The following is a 22382-nucleotide window of genomic DNA, read 5'->3' on the forward strand; positions in this document are numbered from 1 at the left end:
GGCTGCTAAGAGGAGAATCAGTAGGTTCTAAGATGGTCAGCCCTAAACACATATGTATATTACTCACAACATATAAACTCAATAAGTTGTATTTATAAATTTGTGTATATGTGATGATAAGTAAAGAATAAGAGGCAGTGAATTTGAGAAATAATGGGCGTGGGGGGAAAAGTTAGAGAGTGGAGAGGGAAGGGAGAAATGATATAACTACAGTACTCATGCAGAATTCCCAATAAATAAATCAGATATTCTGATAAGGTGTTACTTTTATTTTTGAGCAGGAGTCCTGTGTTAACTTACCTGAGATGAGCACCATAAAGGTCATGCTGTACTTACTAAGCACATATTAACCTAATGCAGTGAATATAACACATTTACTTAAAAGAGGCTTCATTTGTCCTTTAAAGACAAATTACAATTAATGATAAAGAAAAAAAAAACATTTTGTTTTGTAGGTATCCTGGTCAGATATTGGAGGACTGGAAAATATCAAACTGAAATTGAAACAGGCTGTGGAATGGCCCTTGAAACATCCTAAGTCTTTCATCAGAATGGGTATTCAGCCACCTAAAGGAGTTCTCTTGTATGGTCCTCCTGGATGCTCCAAAACAATGATAGCAAAGGCTTTGGCCAATGAAAGCGGGTTGAACTTTCTAGCTATAAAGGTAGGATATTGGAGTTTCAATGGTTACTCTCTTCTTCTGGCTGCTTTCCATTACGTCATATATGATGTCTGTTCTGTAAGGAACACTTGATTTTTATGTCTATCTGAGATAGATGACAGTAAACTATAGGTAGAGAAGATAAGAAATAAGTTGGTACAAATACCCAGCTTAATTAGAGCTATCGTGGTACAGTCAAAATTCTGAAGAGACATGTCTTTCCCCATCTCCCTTCCCCAAATGAATGGTTGGGAAGTATAGATTTTTGAGAAGAGTGATTTAAATCCTTTCCCTTTGCTGCCAATCCCTCTTCCTTTTTAGAGCTTCTGCTTGGCTGCAGCATATCTGACTCATACTTGATGTCTGTTTTCCTGCTCTTTGAGGTGTTTCTCCAGAATGGCCTTCTTTGTGTATGGATGCTGTACTTGTGATTTTCAAGATCCTTTCCTCACAGTGCCTATGTGTAAACCTATCACTTGGATGTTTGGCTTTTTGTGGGCATAGCCCTCATATTCACCATAATCAACATTTGGTTAACTTGCCTGCTCCAGACAGTTTAGAACTTAAACACTTGATTTGAATTGTAATAGCCCAGAAATACCAGGCAGGTGTCAGACACATTTAAGCAGCTCCTGGGAGGACTGGAGAAATCCAAGAAATGATTACAGAGCAGAACTGCAAGAGTAAGAGGTGACAAGCTCAAACTTAAATTTGTGACTGTGAAGTAATGAAACAGGGTTAAGTCAAGTTCAGTTCCCCAGATTAATAAAACAGGCAAATACTTTTACATATTCTTCATTATTTTGTTGCTGTTTTGCAAATTTGAGCAGTGGAAATCTTGGCCATGGGTGCTAGAAATAACGTATGTCCAAATAAGTTAATAATTGTGTAGTTTTTCTTGATCACACTTATCTGGGTAACACATGCTGTCTAGTGGGTAAAATGTGTCAGGACCAAGTTGCTGAGGTTATTTGATAAGTAAAATTGTTAAACAAAAACTTCCTGTGGTCTTAACAGTATCCATTCTAGGGATTGGTCTATTTTTAAAATATCATAAAACATAGTAAATGTGAGACAGATTGTACTGTTTTCATCCTAACTGGATAGTGAGGTACAGATGGGTGTCTTATTTATATATATCACAGTATTTTCAAATTAGGCCATGTAGTTATTTATTTAGGAAGATTTAGAAGTCACCTTGCAACTTGATCTATTCAGGAACTTTTAATTTGCAGTGCTGGTACTTCATGCAATGAAAGGGCCATTACCTTTCTCCTTTCTGGATGTGAAGAAAACAAAGACAGCACAGTTACAGAAACCGCACTGGTGTGGAAAGCCCAGCCCCGCACCCTGTCACTTTTAGCTCTTGCTAGGACCTTGAGCCTGTAACTCAGCTGCTGCGGCCTTTCGTTTGCTTCAGTAAAAACTGCCTCAGTGAGCAGTTTGGGGCAATTCTCTGTCAGCTGTAACATTTATGAGATGTGAACCCCATACTGCCATTTAGTCTGTGTGATTTTGGCCATTTATTTCACTTCTTTGTATCTAATATTTTTAGTTAAAATTATGATATATATGTACATATATATGTATTTAAAACATGGTTAAAGCAGAATTATGTTCCATTTTTTAAGATTATAATTACTATGACAAAGTGCCTGAGGCAGGCTGATAGCCTAATTTACCACACAAATTTGGAGGCTAAAACTCTGGAGGGCCTATTAGATAACATCTTGGTAAAAGCACAGGTAGGTGCAAGAGTTCATTACAAAGCAGGTAGCCAGAGAGTGACCTCCCTCTTGTAACAACTCCAAATCTCACAAGAACTAACATTCCTTCTGAGACTAACTGCTTCATTAAGGATCTCCCACTTGCCTCCATCTCTCTAATGTCCCACCATTTTTCACCACTACCACATTAGAAACCAAGCTTTCTACAAGAACCCTTTGGGAGCACATTCAAACAGTATACAATTCACACTCGGGACAATACACATCAGACATTTAGCAAGACTTCACAGAATTAACTCATGCTCATTGTTGCTGATTTCATGTTTAAGAAGTGTAAACACACACACATACACCACTCATACTCTCATTGATCAAAAAGTATGGTAGCAGATTGCAAACTATTTTCTTTAAATGTAAGAGCTGTCTTTAAAACTGAATATAAACTTTTGAAACTATACTAGAATATAGTGAATTTTAACAGCTTGAATTTCAACTTCAAAGTTACCTTCCTCGGTATATTGAATTCCAGAGCAGTGCAACATGACAGTTTAACATTCTGTGTTGCATTGTACTGGCCACTCATCTGGGTGAGGTTCATGAGCTTGTAGTTCAGTACAAAATCATGCACTCTTTGGCCTAACCATCTTCCATTATTGCCTTTACTTGTTAGTGAAGTCTGACTTGAATTATTCCGGTCCAGTTTTTCTCATAATGCTAAATAATCAGGTTAACTTTTCAGATCTGTGTTATTTACCTCATCTCCCTCCTCTCCCTTCCCTCCCCACCCCTTCTTCTTCTCTCCCCTTCCCTTTGTTTCTTCCCTGGGCTTCTGGTAATCTACATGGATCCTCAAATGGTTCAACTATTTGGCATGCTTTCACATTTCCTATGTGTCATCAAGTCTGTTTATACAGTGAATTTAAGTCATGTTTATAATTCTGTTAGCAATGCTAAGAGACGGACATTTTACTTAACAGAGGAGACATCTCAAAAGCATCATGTTCTTTCCAGTATTGATTTGAAGTTGTCTTCTTTAGAACCTTTACCTATAACAGAGTGAAGACCTTTCTCTATATTCTCTAACTGCTCTTACTTAAGCTAGATGATTAAAAAGTGGTGTGTAGTATGTCTTCATTATATTAGTATTTTATGTCATATCCTTCAATTTTATGGATAGTTGTTACCAGAATAACAGTAGTAGTACTGAATTGGCATGTACATCCAATAAAAATGATGACTCCAACAGTTTCCTTTCTGATCTTTGTCAGGACACAAGTTGCCTAATTAGTTGACCTAAACTGAATAAAATCTGCATAAAAATTCCTTACTGTATCCTGCTGCCAACAAAAACCCATTGTGTTCATTAATGCTTGTTTTATTGGTTGGGACTTAAAGCTTGTTTGATTCACTTCCATAATGGCTTTCTGTGGTCGTGTTTAGGAAAGTCTGCATATGTGAGTGAAAAACACTTTTTGCCATATGAAAGGACAGTCCTTATTTTTCATCATTTTGTGGGACTATAGAAATAATCTTGCCAGATGAAACCATGCAAAATGGTCTTACTAATCAGTGGGGTGATTAGGAATGTCAGTCCATCCTTAAATTTTCCATCAGACATTCCGAACACTCACTGCTTGGACATGTACGAGGCAGCACTGTTTTGGTCTTAGGGCAGCTTCTTGATGGCTTTGCTTTGAATCTTTCTCCTCTGAACTTATACTCAGACCTCGACACCCTGGTCTCCACTTGGTGAGGACTTTACCAATTTATTTACCCATTTTATATTACTACATTTTGAGATTTTCCAGGTTTTGTTTCTGTTGCCATAACTAGTATATTAGTAATACTCTTTTATGTGTTTCTTTGTGTGTATGTAATGGTCTCCTTAGGGTATGTATGTACCTAGAATTTTTGACAATTGGATAGGAATGTTCTCAGTAGTACTAGATAATTTGAAATTGCATTTTTTGTATGTTACTGATTTTTTTCTCAGTGTCTCATGAATCTTCTTGATATATTGAAATCTAGGTTTGCTCTCCAGTAGTCAGACCACTGATAATGTGATGGTTTTTAGTATTTCAGACAGAAATGAGCTCTTCTAATTGTAATAGATAAATCCTATAGCAGATTCAGACAACTGTAGTCTTCAGACCAAATCTAATTTGCAGCTTGTTTTGTCCCAGACTTCTAACAACGAATTCCACATTTTTAAGGTATTTTTTTTCAAAAATGAAGAGTAAGAATAATATGTAAGTCTGTTATCTACAGAGCCCAAAATACATAAATAATTATAATATTGTGGTGTTTTTCTGGTTTTGGTTTTTCGAGACAGGATTTCTTTGTGTAGCTTTGTGCCTTTTCTGGAACTCACTCTGTAGTCCAGGCTAGCCTCGAACTCACAGAGATCCGTTTGCCTCTGCCTCCCGAGTGCTGGGATTAAAGGCGTGCACCACCACCGCCTGTCTATATTGTGTTATTTTTAATGTGGTTAATTTTGGCTTGCACAGGCAGGCTAAGAATTCTCTTGTTAAAGCTGATTAGTACAGTTTGATAGAATTTGATTCCTCTTATATGGTACCTGGAGACAGGAAAGAAATAGGCAGATAACCAAAAGGCAGTTCAGACAGGAGCAGCAGATTGTGACTAGGCACTATGGAGCTTTACCACAAAGGTGGTTATGAGAATGGGATTCTGGGATGGTTAACAGTGTGGATGGTCCTGAGACTCCTCTGGCAAGGGTAGTGGCTAAGAGTGCCTGCATGGCCTTGTCATGTTGAGTGCAGCATTGACACTGGAAACATTCAAGAACTTTTGTCATAGATTGCATGGATCTTGTTCTTACTCTTTGTGGGTTTTTTTTCCCCCCTTCTTAATACAAGGAAAATATGGGTGACTGTGAAGACACCAAATCACTGGTTTCTTTCCTTACAGGGGCCTGAGTTAATGAATAAATATGTTGGTGAATCTGAAAGAGCAGTTAGAGAGGTAAGAAGAGAACCACACTCCACCGTTTTGTGTACTTTTACTTAGTTTTCGGTACTGAGAAGTGGCATAAGTTTTCTTCAAGCAAATACTATTTTATGATTTAAAATGCAACTTTGAGTACTCTTTAATATTTTGTGTTTGTTCCTATCTACCATACTATCCTAACTTTTATTTTTACCCAAAATTAATTTTAATAACTACTCTCCCTCCCATGTTTGTGAAAGGAAATGTCTATCTTTATGGAGGACAGTCAGTCTTGTATGGAATTTTAAACTTTTATATTAGATAGCCTTTTTATCTTAAATAAGCATCATACTTAAAATTTTTACCTTACTGACTTGATCTTACTTCTGCTTGATGATTTAGACAGTGTATCTTCCTTCTGTCTGCTGACTTTGAAAGTCTGACCTTTAATGCCAGCTCCTGACTGTAATGCTTCTTCATTCTAGCTGTTAAAGTTGGGGCAACTAGAGTCACCAACCTGCCTCACACAGTGTCCCCATCTGTTCGTAGAACACACAAATAGCAATGGGATATTGGCTCTTACTTGTGAAGACTTTAGTGCTAATCAGGAAAAATAGGGTTTCAAATATTTGTCACAAGAAACTATTTAAAATGACGTTTTGTCTTTTCTTCTTTAAAATGTAGATAATGGTAATTTTGTAAAGTATTAGTTGAAATGACAGCATGAGAAACAGCAATATCTACTAATATCGAACTGGCTCCTGTATCTTTATGATCATGTGACGCATGAACAAAAAATAATGGTCTCAGTTATAAGAGACACATATCTAGATGTTTTTCTGCCCATGCTGCCTTCTTCCAAGCTCATTTTCATACATTGTTCCATTGGCTGTTCATTGTGTAAGACACTGACTTTTCATGGTTTATCTGGCTTCTGTTCAAGTCAGTCTGTGGTCCTATATGACATTTTTCTTGCCTGGGTTTTATGTCAACCATTTTCCTGTACATTCTTAACAGAAAATGATTATGACTTTGATATAATATGAGCATTTTATATGGATTTTATTTATGTTTTATGATAGTATTATTTATTTATTAAGTTCCAGATATTGGGCCAAATGTTTTATGCCCTATTTGTTACTCATTTCCTAATCTTCTGAGGTCTGTATGAATTATTACCACCATCCTTTTCTAGATGTGGAAATTGAGATCTGAAGAAGAAAATTTGCCTGCTGAAGCTCACACAGCACTTGGTGGAGCTGGTATTTAGCTGACTCTCTCTGATTACTTAACTGGTCTTCCCTGTACTGTATTAATGAGTAGTCTGTTCACCACTAAAGAAGTTACTTTTAAAGCACTCAGTGTTTTGGGCACCTGCTATAGGGTATAAATGAAGTGATCAGGCTGGTAGTTTTGTACATAATAATAGATTTGATTTTACATGGTTTTCAGAAGGAAACCAACTTTGGAATTTTCTAGCATTTGTTAATCTTATCTACTGTGATATTCTTTCCATTAGATATTCCGTAAAGCAAGAGCAGTGGCACCTTCCATTATCTTTTTTGATGAACTTGATGCTTTGGCAGTTGAAAGGGGCAGGTAAGAAATGTTAAATATTAGAATGTTAAATAATAACAGTATCATTTTTATGCAAATTTTATCTATTATTATATTTTTCTAGAAGAAACTATTTTTGAATCTGTGCAGTTAATTTCTCCTTTACCCACTTATTTCATCTAATTACTTTGTATAATCATTTCCTATATAATTGGAAAAATACTAATAAAATTGAAGGATTTGAGTTAATTTTTAGTTTATGTACAAAGGTCCCTTAGTACTATATATTAGAAGTAATTGTATTGATATAAACATATAGTTAAAAGTGAAAACAAAGTTTAATTAAATATAATTATTTAGTATAGTAGAAGCAAATTATAAAAGTTACTAAATGATCCACACAAAAATCTTATTTTCATGTTTCTAGCTTTGTGTTGATGAAGCAAAATGGTCTCCTCTTTAGACAGTATCAAATATAAAAGGCTTGAAAGAGAGACAAAAGGTTATTATATAGATTTTAGGATTCTCTAGAATAAAAATAAAATCGAATGTAGATTATCTTAAATGATTGGACCAAAAGTGCTTTAAGTTTTAGAATTTTTAAGTTTTGGGATGTTTTCTTAGACATTGATGACAAGATACTCAAAGAGTTTTAAGTCCTGAGCATTTCAGATGTATTATTATTGTGACATAATCAGTTTTTCAAAATACAGTATAATAATTATCATGGCATGAGCATTCTTTGAAGATAGGTTTCAGTGTATCATTTCTATACTTTTGCTTTTGGTGCTGGGGACCAAACCCAAGACTTGGACCTTGCTGTTCATGTGCTCCAAGACTTGGACCTTGCTGTTCATGTGCTCTTCCCCTGAATTAAACCTCTTGTCCAGCAGATGTTTTCTGTAACAGAACCAGCTATTAAATTCTTAAGTTGCTGTAGTGCAAAAACATCCACAACAGACACATACTAGTGGAAAAGTGACTGGCTAGCCACATCATCTGTGTATAGTTTGCCAGTTTTGTGTTTTAGTATAATCCTTTGATTATATTAAATGCCTCATGGCATTGTGTGTCTTTTGAGAATAATTTGGACAGGGGTCTTGACTTATGAAAGGAAATTACTGTATTATAAATGTCTAACTAGTATTTTCTGTTGCTAAATGTTTTTGAAAGCTCTGTTGCCTTTCTCTAGCAGATAGTCAAGTTTTATGACATTTCATTATTTTAGTGAATATTTGTATTTAAACTTTTTCTTAATATTGGCTTTGATTTCCTAGGATCTCAGTTTTATGGTTTTTGTTTCCTACTGATGTTTTGAAAGTCAGTCAAATTGTTTTCTTGGCCTATGAAATGTTTTCACCAAATTGCTCTCAAACTAGGTCTCAGTGGTTATGTGTATATAAAAGGCAAAAATGATAGGGGTAATCAGAATGGAAGAATTCCCCTCTTAATCTTAGTGTTGAACTACCATTCTTTCCTATAAGAAATAGTGATTAGATGTTTAGCCCTTCCTATGTAGAAGTGACAAGAGATACCAATAATGTGTTTATATGTGTGTGTGTGTGTGTGTGTGTGTGTGTGTGTGTGTGTGTGCTTTAATTAAAAATACTGAGTAATTTCCCATAGGTACTATATAACAGCACAGAGCCACAAAATTTTGAATCTGAAAGAACATTTGCATAGTTTGTTTAAACTAACTTCCTAGATTATAATTGTCAAATCCTCAAGAGAACCATAGTATTTTATCCTCTTGTAGGTACCAAGCACAGTGCACATAGTCACACAGTTGAATAATCAAAATATTGAGTAATAAGAATGAGGGGCTAGAGGGTTTGATTCAGTGTGGTACTTAGGAGCTCCTGAGTCCAGCTTCTGCTCATAGGTTTTCCTGACATTGGTAAATAGATTTTCTGTTGTATTTAAACATACTGTGTTATGAAATTTTATCACCAACATTTCTGTTTATGAATTTTTTGTTGGGGGGGTTCAAAATAAATCATTCCTTGAGGACTCACAAGGCATTTGAGCATGCAATCAACTGTTGAAATTAAATGTAAGGAACTCTACAAGTATATGACAGCAGTCTGCTGAAACACCTAGGAGCAAAGGCCTTTTAGTAGTAAATTGAATACAGACTGATCATTTTCATCATGCCTGGCTGTTACAAAGCATGTCATAGGAGATGCTCGTAGTATTGGATTGATGGTTTCCATATACTATTTTGTAATGAAGGATCTGTAGGGAACTGGTAATTTTTGTTGTTGTTGTTTTTTTTTTTTTTTTTTTTGAGACGGGGTTTCTCGTGTATCTTTGGATGTCCTGGAATTCGCTTTGTAGATCAGGCTGGTCTGGAACTCACAGAGATCTGCCTGCCTCTGCCTCCAGAGTGCTGAAATTAAAGGCATGCACCACAGTGGGAGCTAGCAATATTGATTTGAATGTATTTACCCCAAAGTGTGTTATTTCCAGTGTTCTAAAAATCTTACATTATGTTCACCCAAACTGCTACTGCCCCCTACTTCCTTTCCTTCTCCACTCTCATCCTCCTTTGCCTCTTCTCTGAGGTGTGTGCATGTGTATGATTGTGTGCATTTTGAAGATCAACCCAAGGCCTTGGGCATGTAAGACAAACACTCTAACATAAAGTAAATACTTGTGGGCCCACTGCATTTCAGTTCTTTAAGGTAACTTTAAAAGATGACATGTCTCTTTATAAAATTGTGAGAATGATTATTATGATGGTGCTTGTAACTACTACCTACTGGTACTTCCTGTGTACTGCATACTCTGTTGGAGCCCTTCCATGTTGGTATTTAATTTTTAAGATAAATTAATCAGTTGGTGTGCTGTAACAGAATACTAAATAGGTTTTGTTTTGTTATTAATTTATGTGTATGGGTATTATTGATTTTTTTAAGTAAATTTGGATCTCGTGGATTTTTTTTATTTTTAATTTTATTGACTTATACTTTAATAGTTGTTTTTTCTGCTTTGACTATTTATCTAGTAATTATGAACTCTTAGGATCTTTGCTAATGTTGCTATTTGATTGCTAAAGACTCTTAGAAATATTGTATTGTGGAAAATTGTTGTGAAGGATATAGACTATTTAAAATGTTCAAAGTTTATTTCTAGGCAGAGTTAGGTAGCAAACCTGTATACCTAATGGTCAGCTGACCTGAAAGGATTAGAACTTAGGCTTTCCACTTACTCTCTGATCTTGAAGAGTTTAAATACTGCAAAGGACCACTTGAAATCAACTTTGCACCTAGCATCTACACTTACAAATAATATCTCGTGTCCCCTTGTAAGCTGTGGGTCAGAGGATTCTATTCTGTGGATGGTGACATCTGAGTCCCGTCACCACTGTACATGGTGGTTATGCTAGGTGTCCTGTCACAGATGCCAATGTAAAGATAACATTCATCTTAGGACAGAAAACCCCTGTGTCCTTTCCTGTACTGGGTATCTGTATGTTAATATACACACAATGCTGTTTCATTCCATAGATTAGATAATTCATAGTTCTGAGTAGATCTAAAGAAATCAACATGATGATGAATAAGAATTGTTATCTTATGATCTTGATAAAGTGTTCTCTCAGAGTTTTCTTACTTGATTTAAGGATTTTGTATCTGTGTGGAACTAGCTCTGTGAAAGACTTCATGACCCAGTTTGTTCAGAAATGAGGGCTGTGATGACTGCCCACCTGCTGCTGTGTTTTTTAAATACTTGGTAATTTCCATGCACCTAGAGAGATTAGAGATAGCCCGTTTGTTTGGAGATATGCAGAATTTTTCAAGTAATTCAACCTTACTCTGAGCAATGAGTCTGTATCATAAGGTATTTTTCTTTCACTGCCTGTCGCTGTCAATATGGCAGATGTAAGTTGTGACTGTCTTTAATTTTTTGTGTGTTTGAGGAACTGGTTGAAGTAATCTTATGTCTCACTTCCCAATCCTAGTGTCATTTACCATTTTAGTGTTAGAAGAGCCAGCATGTTTGATGATAATAGGAAAGGAAATTATTTGAATATAGTTTTTGATATGATAATTCAATTACTAATAAGTTGTCAAACACACATTTGCAATAAAGAACTTTTAAAATAGTAAATAATATTTAGGATAGGAAAGAATATTTTTAAACTGTTTTCAAAATATCAGTTCTTCAGGTGCTGGGAATGTTGCAGACCGTGTTTTGGCTCAGCTGTTAACGGAGATGGATGGGATTGAACAGCTAAAAGATGTAACAGTTTTGGCAGCTACTAATCGCCCAGACAGAATAGACAAGGTAAGAAATAAGGTGGTGTGGGTATTGTAGTCATTGGGTTATGTCTTTTTGTGTTACTAAGTTTGTTTTGTCGTATCTCATTTGAGTTTTTCATGAAGGAGATGTTGGAGGCTATGGAACAGGCTCACCATTTTAGTTACGTGCTACATATTTACTACTTCCTCTTAGAGGACAAGAGAAGCGTAGTATTTTTGATGAACCAGACCCAATGTTGAGGAAAATTTTGAATGGAAGTTTGACTATGCATGACCCATTTGTACTTCTTCTAATGGTACTCGAAAAATCTGGTCCCAGGTTTCATTCTCAGGCAGCTGGAACCATTACAGTGAAGTTTTTGAGTACAGATGAACTCGAGTTAGAATGGACTAGCCAGCCTCTTCTTAACTGAGAGTGTCATACCCTTTTATTGAGAATTACAATGAGAAATGGGGAAGATGACTAGGTCCAAGACCACCCAGGGAGCTACCCTATTAATGAAAGTATTTTGTAACTCTCCAGCATCCTCCCTACCCCCTCACTGCTGCCAGAAACTTTCCTTGTATTTCACTAGAAAATTAAATATTTAAAACTGATTTGTTTCTGTCTAGTTTAGGCTTCTTGAGAATTTTTTAGCATTTTCATCTATGCCATGGTAAATGTCTTAGCTATTTTATACTGGAGAGAATCATGTCACCTGCCATAACTTTACAGAAGTACTGTCCTAGCCACCACTTTCACTGTTTAGAATGAAAATAATAATGGGTTCTGTTCTCTCAGTATGTTCCTTAGATGCCATTCTCTGTGTGGGTGGATGTGCACTTTTTAAAGTGTGACTTTTAAAAGATCCTTTAGAAGATAAACAGGATCCTTTCTGTTAGAAAAGCATCTTTATTTAGTTCAAATAGGTGTTTGGCTATGTGGTGAAGGCTTCTTGGTCAAAAGCTAGTAAGAGGACTTGCTTTCCCTTACTGCTGCTGTGTTTACACAAGCCAGCAGAGGTCTGAACATTTGTAGGGTGTGAGTCAGTGCTGAACATCTCACAGGTTTGTATGAAAGGTAGGAATAAATTTTGTCAAGGAGTACAGAACATGATGATGAAACCCTAAAAGATAACCTCATTCAAATCCACTCTCACTCCCACCTCCCCCAGTAGGAATACTGTGGTTTTTGTTTATCCTGTTAAAGTTTCCATTTTTTTCAATGCCAACTCTTAGGGACACCTTTGGTTCCCTGATGTTGAGTGCCTTCAATGTTAATTCTGTTTCTTGAAGTAGGATTTTGGGTGTTTGATATATTTTCTCTGAGTTCTTCTACATCAAACTAAATGACTTAGCCTGGTGACAGCTTTCATTAAGATTTTCTTGTGTAACAAACTGTCAAGTCACCGTTTACCTTCCCTTTTTGTTTACCTCTATCATTTCTATTTTTGAAGTTATAAGTCTCACGTTGAAGCCTTTACCATGTTTTATTCTGAATAAATCAGTTTTTCTATGAAATGTTTAAATATGTGTATTGTGTACAGCCTCTGGAGCTAAGTCATGATTTATATGAATGGTGATACAGTGCTCTACTTGTAGTAAGCTATCTAGGTAGAGAAGAGAGGCTGTAGGAGGAGTCATTGATATGGTGCTATACTGGAAGGCTGTAATAGTTTCAAGTTTACTACACCACTTCTTGAAGTTTTCTTAGCACTTCCTCTTTTTACAATACAGTTTCTTAGGCTAGTTGTTCAACTGGGCAGCTCCTCAGAATTGTTATATCTATAATTTTATTATGTGACAATATAAATATTTACGAATGGCTCCTAATCTTAGAGTGGCATTGGGACTTACATTGGGAGTTGGTGGAATTCACTTTTTGACATTTGTGATCACTGAGATTTTGGCAGTTAGATATTTAAATTTGGAAAGTTGAGATTCTGTGTTTAGTTGTCTTGGTAAGCAGTATCTCATGATGTCAACGGATGAACAGAGGTATATTTAAAGACAGGGGTAAGTGGGCTTTTCACTGTGTAGCTATCCTGATGCACTGAGCCCTAATGTAAAGTTCCAACTCAATGCTCCATCCTTTTTCCTGTTTACATTGATAGATGTTCATTCATGTAGACTTCACCTCCTGGACTCAGACTACTATAACTACTACTTGTGCTTCTACTAAAGTCTGAGAGCTTCTGCACATAAGGCTGATTCCTTATAATCTCTTTATGTCCTTAACTCATTTTGTGTGAATTGTTCTCATTCACTCTCTCCTTTTCCCTTCCCCTTCCTTATTTGTGAAAAATGTTTCTTTTCCTTAGACCATCTCATTAACTAGCCTTTGGCTTTTCAGATTTAACATCTTGGGTTATTTTATATGGCATTTTTATTCTATCTTCAGCATTCTTTATTTTTTGAAATGCATATATAAGCTTATTGAAATGAGCTGCATTTGTTTTAATTAGCATATAAAATAGTAAGTTTCATTATGGTGTGTTCCCATAATCATGTTGAATACTTGGTCATGTTAATCTTTACTGCCCTATTTTGTTTCCTGTCCCGCCATTGTATTTAAATTTGCATGCCACATTGTCATTTGTCTTTCTGAGTGTGGATTCTTTCACTTCACACCATGATCCCCAGTTCTGTCCATTGTCTTACAAATGGCATTTCTTTTTTACAGTTGAGTGAAACTCCCTTGTGTATATAGACATGGTTTTTATTATCCATACATGTTGATAGATTGCTAGGTGGGTCTATATCTTGATTACTCTGAGTTGTGTTGCAGTAAACATGGATGTTGTGCTGGATAAGGATAGTTTATGTCAACTTTACACAAGCTAAAGTCATCTGAGAAAAGGGAACCTCAATTAAGAAACTGCCTCCAGAGCCGGCCCGTGATGGCCTTTAATCCCAGTACGCAGGAGGTAGAGGCAGGCAGATCTCTGTGAGTTCTAGGCCAGCGTGGTCTACAGAGTGAGATCCAGGATAGTCACCAAAACTACACAGAGAAACCTTGTCTCGGAAAAAAACAAAACAACAACAAAAAAAACTAAAAAACTGCCTTCGTAAGATTGGACTGTAGGCAAGCTTATAGGGCAGTTTCTTAATTAATGATTGATGAGGGAAGGCTTAGCCCATTACTGGTAGTGCTATCCCCAGGCTGGTGGTACTGGGTTCTGTAAGTAAGTGGGCTGAGTAAGCCAGAGGGAGCAAGCCAGTAAGCAGCACCCCTCCATAGTCTCTGCACCAGCTCCTGCTCCAGGTTCCTGCCCTGTTTGAGTTCCTGTCCTGACTTTTCTTCAGTGAAGAACAGTAATTTGGAAGCATAAGCCAAATAAACCCTTTCCTCCCTCCCCGAGTTGTTTTGATCATGTGTTTCACCACAGCAATAGAAACCTTAATTAGCTGGGACAGATGTGCAGCCATCTCTGCGCAGTGCCGACTTGGGTGGCTTTAGGTATATTCCCAGGTGTGAAGCAAGTCATATGCTAGGTCTGCTTTTAGGTGTTTGCAGCCTGGATACTGATTTCCAAAGTGGCCTGTGCTCCTTGTCCATTCCCACCAGCAGGGTTTAAGTCTCTTTGCCCTTGTCCTTTCCAGCACTTGTTGTTTCCTTTTCATTGTCATTCTGACTGGTGTGAGGTGGAACTCCAATTTAGTTCTGTTGTGTGTTTCCCTCCTAGTTAAGGATGTTTAAGTTTCTTTTCATTGATTTATTGGCTTTTCGTACTACTTTTGAGAAATGGGTGCTCCACTCAGATTGGCCATTTATTGATTGGTTTAGAGCAAAGGTGTTGTTTCTGAGTTTTTTATATTACAAATTTTATGTTCCCCTCTGATTTATAGTTGGCAAAGATTTTCTCCCACTCTGTAGCCTGGCCCATCATTCTGATGATTATTTACTGTGTAGAAACTTTAAGTTTCTATTTGCTTGATTTTTTGAGATTATAGTATAAGTACATCATTTCCCCCTCCCTTTTCTCCTCTCAAACCTTCCCATATATCCATCCTTGTTCTGTTTTGTTAATTGTTGTTATATGTATTTATGTATATGTATATTCATATATATTCCTAAATACAATCTTCTCAGTCTGTTTGATGTTACTTATATGTATGTCTTCAGGGCTGACCATTTGGTATGGGATAATCAATTGGTGTACTGTTCCCTGGAGAATAGTTTCTCCCACTCAGAGCATTTCTTAGTTACCTGTAGTTCTTTGTGTCTTGATTAATTTTTTAATCGTATTTTGGATGGTGTGAGCAATTAAGAATCTAGTTTCACTAGTCTACATTTGAATATTCAGGCTTGCCAGCATTATTTATTGACAAGGCTACCTTTTCTCCCATAGAAGTTCTGACACTGTCTTCAAAAGTCATGTGACTGTAGCTGCAGGAGTTTATTTGGGGGCCCTTTATTCTCTTCTCTTGATCTGCTTGTCTTATTTTCTTCCAGTACCACATTGTTTTTGTTGTCTGAGGTATAATTGGAAGTTAGATATCCTGATACCTTTAGCAGTTGCCGTTTCAGCTGGAAGATTGCTTTGATTATTTGGAGTATTTTGTGCTTTAGATGAATTTTGTTTTACTTTTCAGTTTTTGTAAAGAATGTCATTGGAATTTTGGTAGGAATCTACATTGGCTCTGTAGATACCTACATATTAATTTCAGTAAAACAGCCATTTTCAAAATACTAATTCAGAGAGGTATATTGTAGTGTTTAGTTTTGTTAAGGCATTATTAGGAAGGGACTTACTCCACAGTCCCAGCTTGCACAGAGCTTACTGTGTATCTGTGTAACTCAAGCTGACTTCACACTTCCTGTTTCATTATTCCAAGTGATAAAATTACAGGTGTGAGATGTTTCATTTTCTTTAAATCTTTTGCTATAGTTTTGGATATAGCCCTTCCCAAATCTTAGTCTTTCTAGATAAGTTTTTAGAAGATGTACAGTATCACTACAGGGCCTTAGCATAATCAAATAGCAAAATTCAGATAATGTATATGACCAAGATGACCAGGATCAGGACAGTAGTAGAATAGCTTGAAATTGACAAAAGACACCAGTGATGGAAGAATTGGAAGACATGCAGTGAACGTAGCGTCCAGTATTCATGAAAAATACTCAGCCTGTTAGTTTTCTGTGTCTTTTGAAGATACAATAGACAATCTGTTATGTCATTAAAGTCTACGGTTTTTTTTTTCTTTTTTTTTTTTTTTACTGAAACGGATAATAATAAAGCATTCCAAATGCTAACCAAAAAGGTGCTGTATAGCAAAGTTTTTGCTTTCAGTTTCATTGTAGTTATGGATTGGCTTGTTGGTTTTCATTTTGGATACTACCTTCCTACACTTACTACTACAAATTTCTTTTTGAACACATCATAAAAGAAAGCAAGTATTAACCAGGGGTAGAAAAGTGACTTTTCTTTTTTTAACTGAGAGGTTTTTCAGGGTTGGGGGTGGGAATAAATTACCCTTAAGATGATGGTTGTGTAAAATAAAAAACCAACCATACCAAAAAAACCTTTGATTGACAGTAGAACACCTTAACTTTTTTATTTAAAAATTATTACAAGGATGACTTGTCAAGTTATGTATTTTCTCTTTTCATGGTTGTTTGTTGAGCTTATAATATTTAGATTCTGTTTAATATGCTTTCCTGAAAACTGCAGATATAAAAACAATTTTTAATTAGATCTAAAGTATCTAGTTGTATAATTGTTTAATGTCGACTCACTTTTAAATTTGAATAAAACTGCTCTTTTATTGCAAATACTTTTAGATTCCTGAATTCTGGAACTGATATTGAAATTAGTCAGGAACCAAAGTCATATATTGAATATTTTAGAACCATTAGTAGAATTAACTTGATAATGTTTTAAAACTTAATAGAATATTAATAGTAATAAAGTACCATTTTTCTGTGTAGTACTCATTGTGTGTGGTATGGAGTATTTGAAGTAGAGGTAAGCATATAATTTTAAAAAGCTGCTTTTAATACCTACATTCTAATTTGAATATCTAGACATTTTAATGCACTGTAATCATAAAATGTTAGTGATCCAGACTTTGCAATATTTTAGTGGTGGGTGCATCTGAACAGATCAGTCTTTTCCTGACAATAGATTTGGTGTTGCAGTTACTCTTTTTTGACACAAGATGGTGATGCTCACCTGAAATGCTTTGAGTGAAAGCCGCTCTGCTTTCAGAATAGTCAATACCTCTGTGTAATTTATGTAACAGAAAGTGAGAAATTTAAGTTTAGATTTATGTGAATTAGAGATAAATGAGATGAGAGCTTTAAGAAAGGGGAAAGATGAACGGTGACGTGATTAATCGGTTAATCACATGTTAGGGTAAATGAAGGAATCTAGATGTAAAAGGCACCAATGTTTGTTCTATTCATGTCACATTGTGCAACAGCAGGACTTTAGTGTCAGAATTAGACAGATGTAGTTGGGCCGCACAGCCAGCTCAGCAGTTAGAGCCCTGGCTGCTCCTCCAGAGGACCCACCTTCAGTTCCCATACCCACGCTTCAGTTCACAGATCTGGGACTCCAGTTCCGTGGACTCCAATGGCCTCTTCTGATCTCCAGGTGCTGATATGCTTGTGGTGCACATACATGCATGCAGGTAAAACACTAATGCATATAAAGTAAAAATTAATAAATCTTTTAAGAAAAAATAGATCTGGGAGCTGGGCCATGGTGGCCTACACCTTTAATCCCAGCACTTGGGAGGCAGAGGCAGGTGGATCTCTGTGAATTCAAGGTTAGCCTGGTTTCTAGAGCTAGTTCTAGGACAGCTGGGGCTGTACAGTGAAACCCTGTCTCTGAAAACAAACAGAAAAATAGATCTGAAAGTCTTAGAGAATTTGTGTCAAAGTGGTATACTAAAACTTTTTGAGATTATATAAATATACTGTGACTTGGGTGTGAGATGATTTCCAAGCCATGTGTACTTGTCAAAATCCTTAGATTTTTGCACAAGAATGTGCAGACTTTCTAATATTACAAATTATATCAATAAATTTGATCAGTAAGAAAATAATCTTGAACAGAATAAGTCTTAAATTTAAACAGCTAAAGAAAATTTTAGCAAGTTGGGTGGAGATGAGGCTTTGTAATCCTCACCTCTCTCCAAGCCTTTAATTATCTCTGGTAACCTGTTTACCCAGACCTCACATTACCCCTGCCTTATTGAGTTTGAAGCTACATCTACTAAAAGGGCGCTTTCTTTCAAACTATACTACCTGGCATTCGGCTCTCATGTAGGAAGAGTTATAATGCTACAAAGATTCTTAGAGAATGGTGTGCATTGTTAGCACATTGGACTAGAACTAGAGATTTTGCCAATCTTTGAGAGATGTTATTCAGTAACATGAGTCAGTTTGTTTAGTTTGGTTTTGATTAGTATGTTGTGTGTGGTGTAATACAGTGTAATCTAAAGTATCTCTCTTTTCTCTCCCTCACTACCTTACTGCAAGATCATCTTCTAGTTTTATAGAACAGGTAGGACAGGTGAGCCAGAATAGTGAGTAACAAACAGTGTAACCTTCCATGGCTTTCAGTCTGTGATCAAGAGTGAAGTGTGTGACCTAAAGTTACACAGTGAATGACTTGATAGCAAGCTTACTTAGAGCCATGTTTTGTTCTAAAAAAACAAAACAGTATGCCAGTTGTGAAGATTGCCTTTTAGATGTCTGTTCTTACCCTCTCCCCCACTTTTCACTCTGGGTGTTAAAGTGCAGAAAAGTGATAGTGCATAAAAACAGTTGTTATGTAATTAGAGATGTGAACACAATAGAGAGCACTGAGCAAGGTGAGCAAGATATTTTCAAGTACATTTATTGGATTTTTAAAAAGTTTCTTTCATTAATAACCATATTTGAGGACTTGACACTTCATTTGCTTCCTCTTTAATGTAATTTCTGCCCCTTTTTCAGACATTAGCAGAGGCCCGACATTTTATGAGTATAATAACTTTGTGAGGCTTATTCTCAACTTCTGTAAAATGTCTTATGTGCTTAATATTGCTTTTTTTGCTATCCATAGCTGAAATCCATAATATGATCTTCAATATTCACATTATATTACTTGATGACCTGCATATGGTGTGAGACAAAGGAGAAAAGATGAGGGATGGGGAAGGCAGAGGGAGGGTAAAGTTGTGTGATTTTATGTATTTGGCAATTAAAAGAGAGTAATCATTTGCAAAATAGTTCATAAGTTTTCTTTATGCTCCCAGGAAAATTTAACAGAAGACTGAGGGCAATGAGCTACATATAAAACAAGCTAAGTAGAAATTGGCACACCACTGTACTTAGTGCCTATGTTTGGTATTTTTGGAGCCTAGACACACCCTTTCATATACCATTGTATCTGGTTTTCATGTATCATGACACTGATGAATAGTTACTATATAGACTATATAGCTGACAGTTAAGTTATGTGGTTGCTGGCCCTTTAAGGAAAATAAAATACCATTTTCTGAACCAAAGAAAGTGAAGCCTTGTAGACCATAACTGTTTGGAAGAACTGTTTAATTTTTGGCTATTATTAGATCATTCACCAAATACCTGTTTAGTACCTGTATGTGCCATGCATTAAATAAGGTTATAGAGAATGGAAGCCAAGCATACCCTATAAAAATGTTCAACTTTTTTTTTTTACCAGTTACAATAACTCACAGAAAACTGATACTTAGGAAAAGAGCTGGGGCATACTCACGTAGCAGCACTTCCTTATCTGAAACACAGCCAAGTGCCTGGCATTGTGTAGATGCTACAACCTTTTTTCTCTCTCTGGTTCTTCTTGTTTGTGTTTTTGTTTGTTTTTTAATGGTGTTCAGACATGTTTTCTTAAACTATTTGTTACCATACAAGATATCTGACTCGACTTGGAAGGACTGTTTTCTCTTGTGTTCACTGCGTTTATCATAGGAACTTGTAGACACTGTTCATTAATACCAGAGATCACCTTAAGTCCTTGTTTATTGACTATTAACTATGTTCAGAGCTTGGCCAAACCCTAGAGCCTCTTTTAGAGTGGAAATTTTCCTCTTAGTTTAAAAGATAGCAAACATGTGTGTGTGTGTGTGTGTGTGTGTGTGTGTGTGTGTGTGTGTGTGTGTGTGTGTGTGTGTACAATGGTGAAAAGGAAATTATGATGTCCTCCTACAACCAAAGAAAGAAAAAAAAAGTATCTTGCTGAATTAACTTGTTAATTTTGCTTCATGTGTGCCAAAGGTCATTGAGATTAAAATGTAGACAGGCAAGAAAGATGGCATAGTTTTGTTTTTCTGTGAGATCTTGAGCACCTCGGTTTTCATCCCAGCATCGTATAAGTCAGGCATCCCACAAAGGATGTAACCCCATCTCTGAGGACCTAAGCCCTATGCTGGCCTGCGTGTGTGTGTGTGTGTGTGTGTGTGTGTGTGTGTGTGTGTGTGTGTGTGTGTGTGTGCGCGCGCGCGGCGCGCGTGCGCGAAAGCACTCTTCGGGTAGGTATAGTCCTTCTTTCTTGAGTTATTTTGAAGAGTCTCTTATCAGACAACACTGATGCTGTTTATTTTAAGGAGGTGCTAATTTGGTTTGTTTTTGAGACGGGCTGATGTTCTTTAACCCAGACTGGCTTTTAACTTACTGTCTTCCTCTTATAGGTGTCTGTTACCAGGAAAGATTTGAAGTTTTTTATACTTTATATTGTTTATGTATCACATTTTTTTGTTTGTTTGTTTGTTTGTTTGTTTTTCGAGACAGGGTTTCTCTGTGTAGCTTTGCGCCTCTCCTGGAACTCACTTGGTAGCCCAGGCTGGCCTCGAACTCACAGAGATCCGCCTGGCTCTGCCTCCCGAGTGCTGGGATTAAAGGCGTGCGCCACCACCGCCCGGCTTATGTATCACATTTAAGTCATGTGTGTCTTAGTTATTTCTGTTTCAAAGTTCAGTTTCCCTCCCAGCAGAGACTAATGATAAGGAATCATTTTGTCTGAATGGTAGGCTAAACGTGCACAGTATTAGGGTAAAAACTTATATACAAAACAATATATTTTTCTAATTTGTCTAATTCCTAAGCATTAGCATCTTTATTTTGTGTTTATACAGTTTCAAAAATCATCCCCTAAAAACCACAGGGCACAGACATTTTCTTCCAATATATTGGCTAATGCATTGGTTTAACCCCAGAGTAAAAATTGACCCCTGAATGATTTTAATTCAGGAACAGAAGCCAAGGTGATCACTGTATCAGTTACCCAAAAACTTTTGAACAATGGATCAGGTTAGCCTAGGGATAACAGTACACTTCTATCTTGAGAGTCCAGAGGGACCGTAATTCCCAACAACATGGAGCAAGATTTGAAAGGAGTATATTTTGTATATCATGAACTAAGAGATGAGAAGAAAACTATTGAAGATATACCATGATATGTATATTATAATTCAACAATATTTTGAGAACATTTTACTTTTTTAAAAGTTACAGTTTTTACTCTGCAGGAATGGTTGGAAGAATAGATCCGTATATACAACCCAATCTTGAAATACTTGGTAAATCAAAATTCATTAGAACCAGCTTCAACTTTATAATCAGTGACTATCTCAGCTCTCCAGGAAATAGGCATCTCTATATGCAAGGGAGTACATTAAAGAAACAACAGAAATGGCTGTTCCATGGTGTGGTTAAGGAGAAGGTCTTTATTGTGAATAAGAAAAAGAATATTTAGAGGCATATGAGGAGTCCAGAACAGAGAAAAAAAGAAAGTAAACTGAACATGGCCAGGGCTGTCTTTGAGAGAAGCAACAGAGCATGTACCTTTAATCAGCAAATGTAAAGCTTGTTCTAATACCTCGTGTTCTCTGTGTCCTAGATACAGGTATTTAACAGTTTTTCCATTTATGTATAACACTACTATTTAAGCATGATGTCTTCTGTAGAACATGGCAGCCCAGCCTGCTCCTTGTTGTCTTCCTCTTTCTTTTGTCCCTGAAGACACTCTCCCCCCAAGATGAAGCACATCGTTTAGTTTTTGTTGCTTATGTCCATTTAAAAATCTTTCATTTTCCTAACTATATTAAAAGTATGCTTGCATGGAGACCAGTGATTACAGAACAATTGAGTTCTGCTTACCACCCACCCCTAGAATTGTCATTGGCTCCAGTGACACTGTTTTCTGTTCTGTGAACTCTGCTCTTGATCTCAATTGAATTTATTATTAATCATTATGATGTAGGAGTTAGAC

At 36.4% G+C, this 22382-nt stretch overlaps 1 protein-coding gene across 4 annotated transcripts in view; it reads left to right on the forward strand.

Moving 5' to 3' along the window:
* Spata5 (spermatogenesis associated 5) overlaps positions 1 to 22382 on the forward strand; it is a 179100-nt gene that overhangs the window by 46038 nt on the left and 110680 nt on the right. For all 4 annotated transcript variants that reach the window (XM_052730639.1, XM_052730637.1, XM_052730638.1 and 1 more), the window contains exons 11-14: positions 456 to 665; positions 5321 to 5374; positions 6858 to 6937; positions 11059 to 11185. In XM_052730639.1, coding sequence (XP_052586599.1) covers positions 456 to 665; positions 5321 to 5374; positions 6858 to 6937; positions 11059 to 11185 — 471 coding nt within the window. The remainder of the gene's footprint in view (positions 1 to 455; positions 666 to 5320; positions 5375 to 6857; positions 6938 to 11058; positions 11186 to 22382) is intronic.

This window comes from Peromyscus californicus, unplaced genomic scaffold, assembly GCF_007827085.1.
Source record: "Peromyscus californicus insignis strain IS unplaced genomic scaffold, ASM782708v3 Scaffold_9__1_contigs__length_137607984, whole genome shotgun sequence".
Taxonomy (NCBI): Eukaryota; Metazoa; Chordata; class Mammalia; order Rodentia; family Cricetidae; genus Peromyscus; species Peromyscus californicus.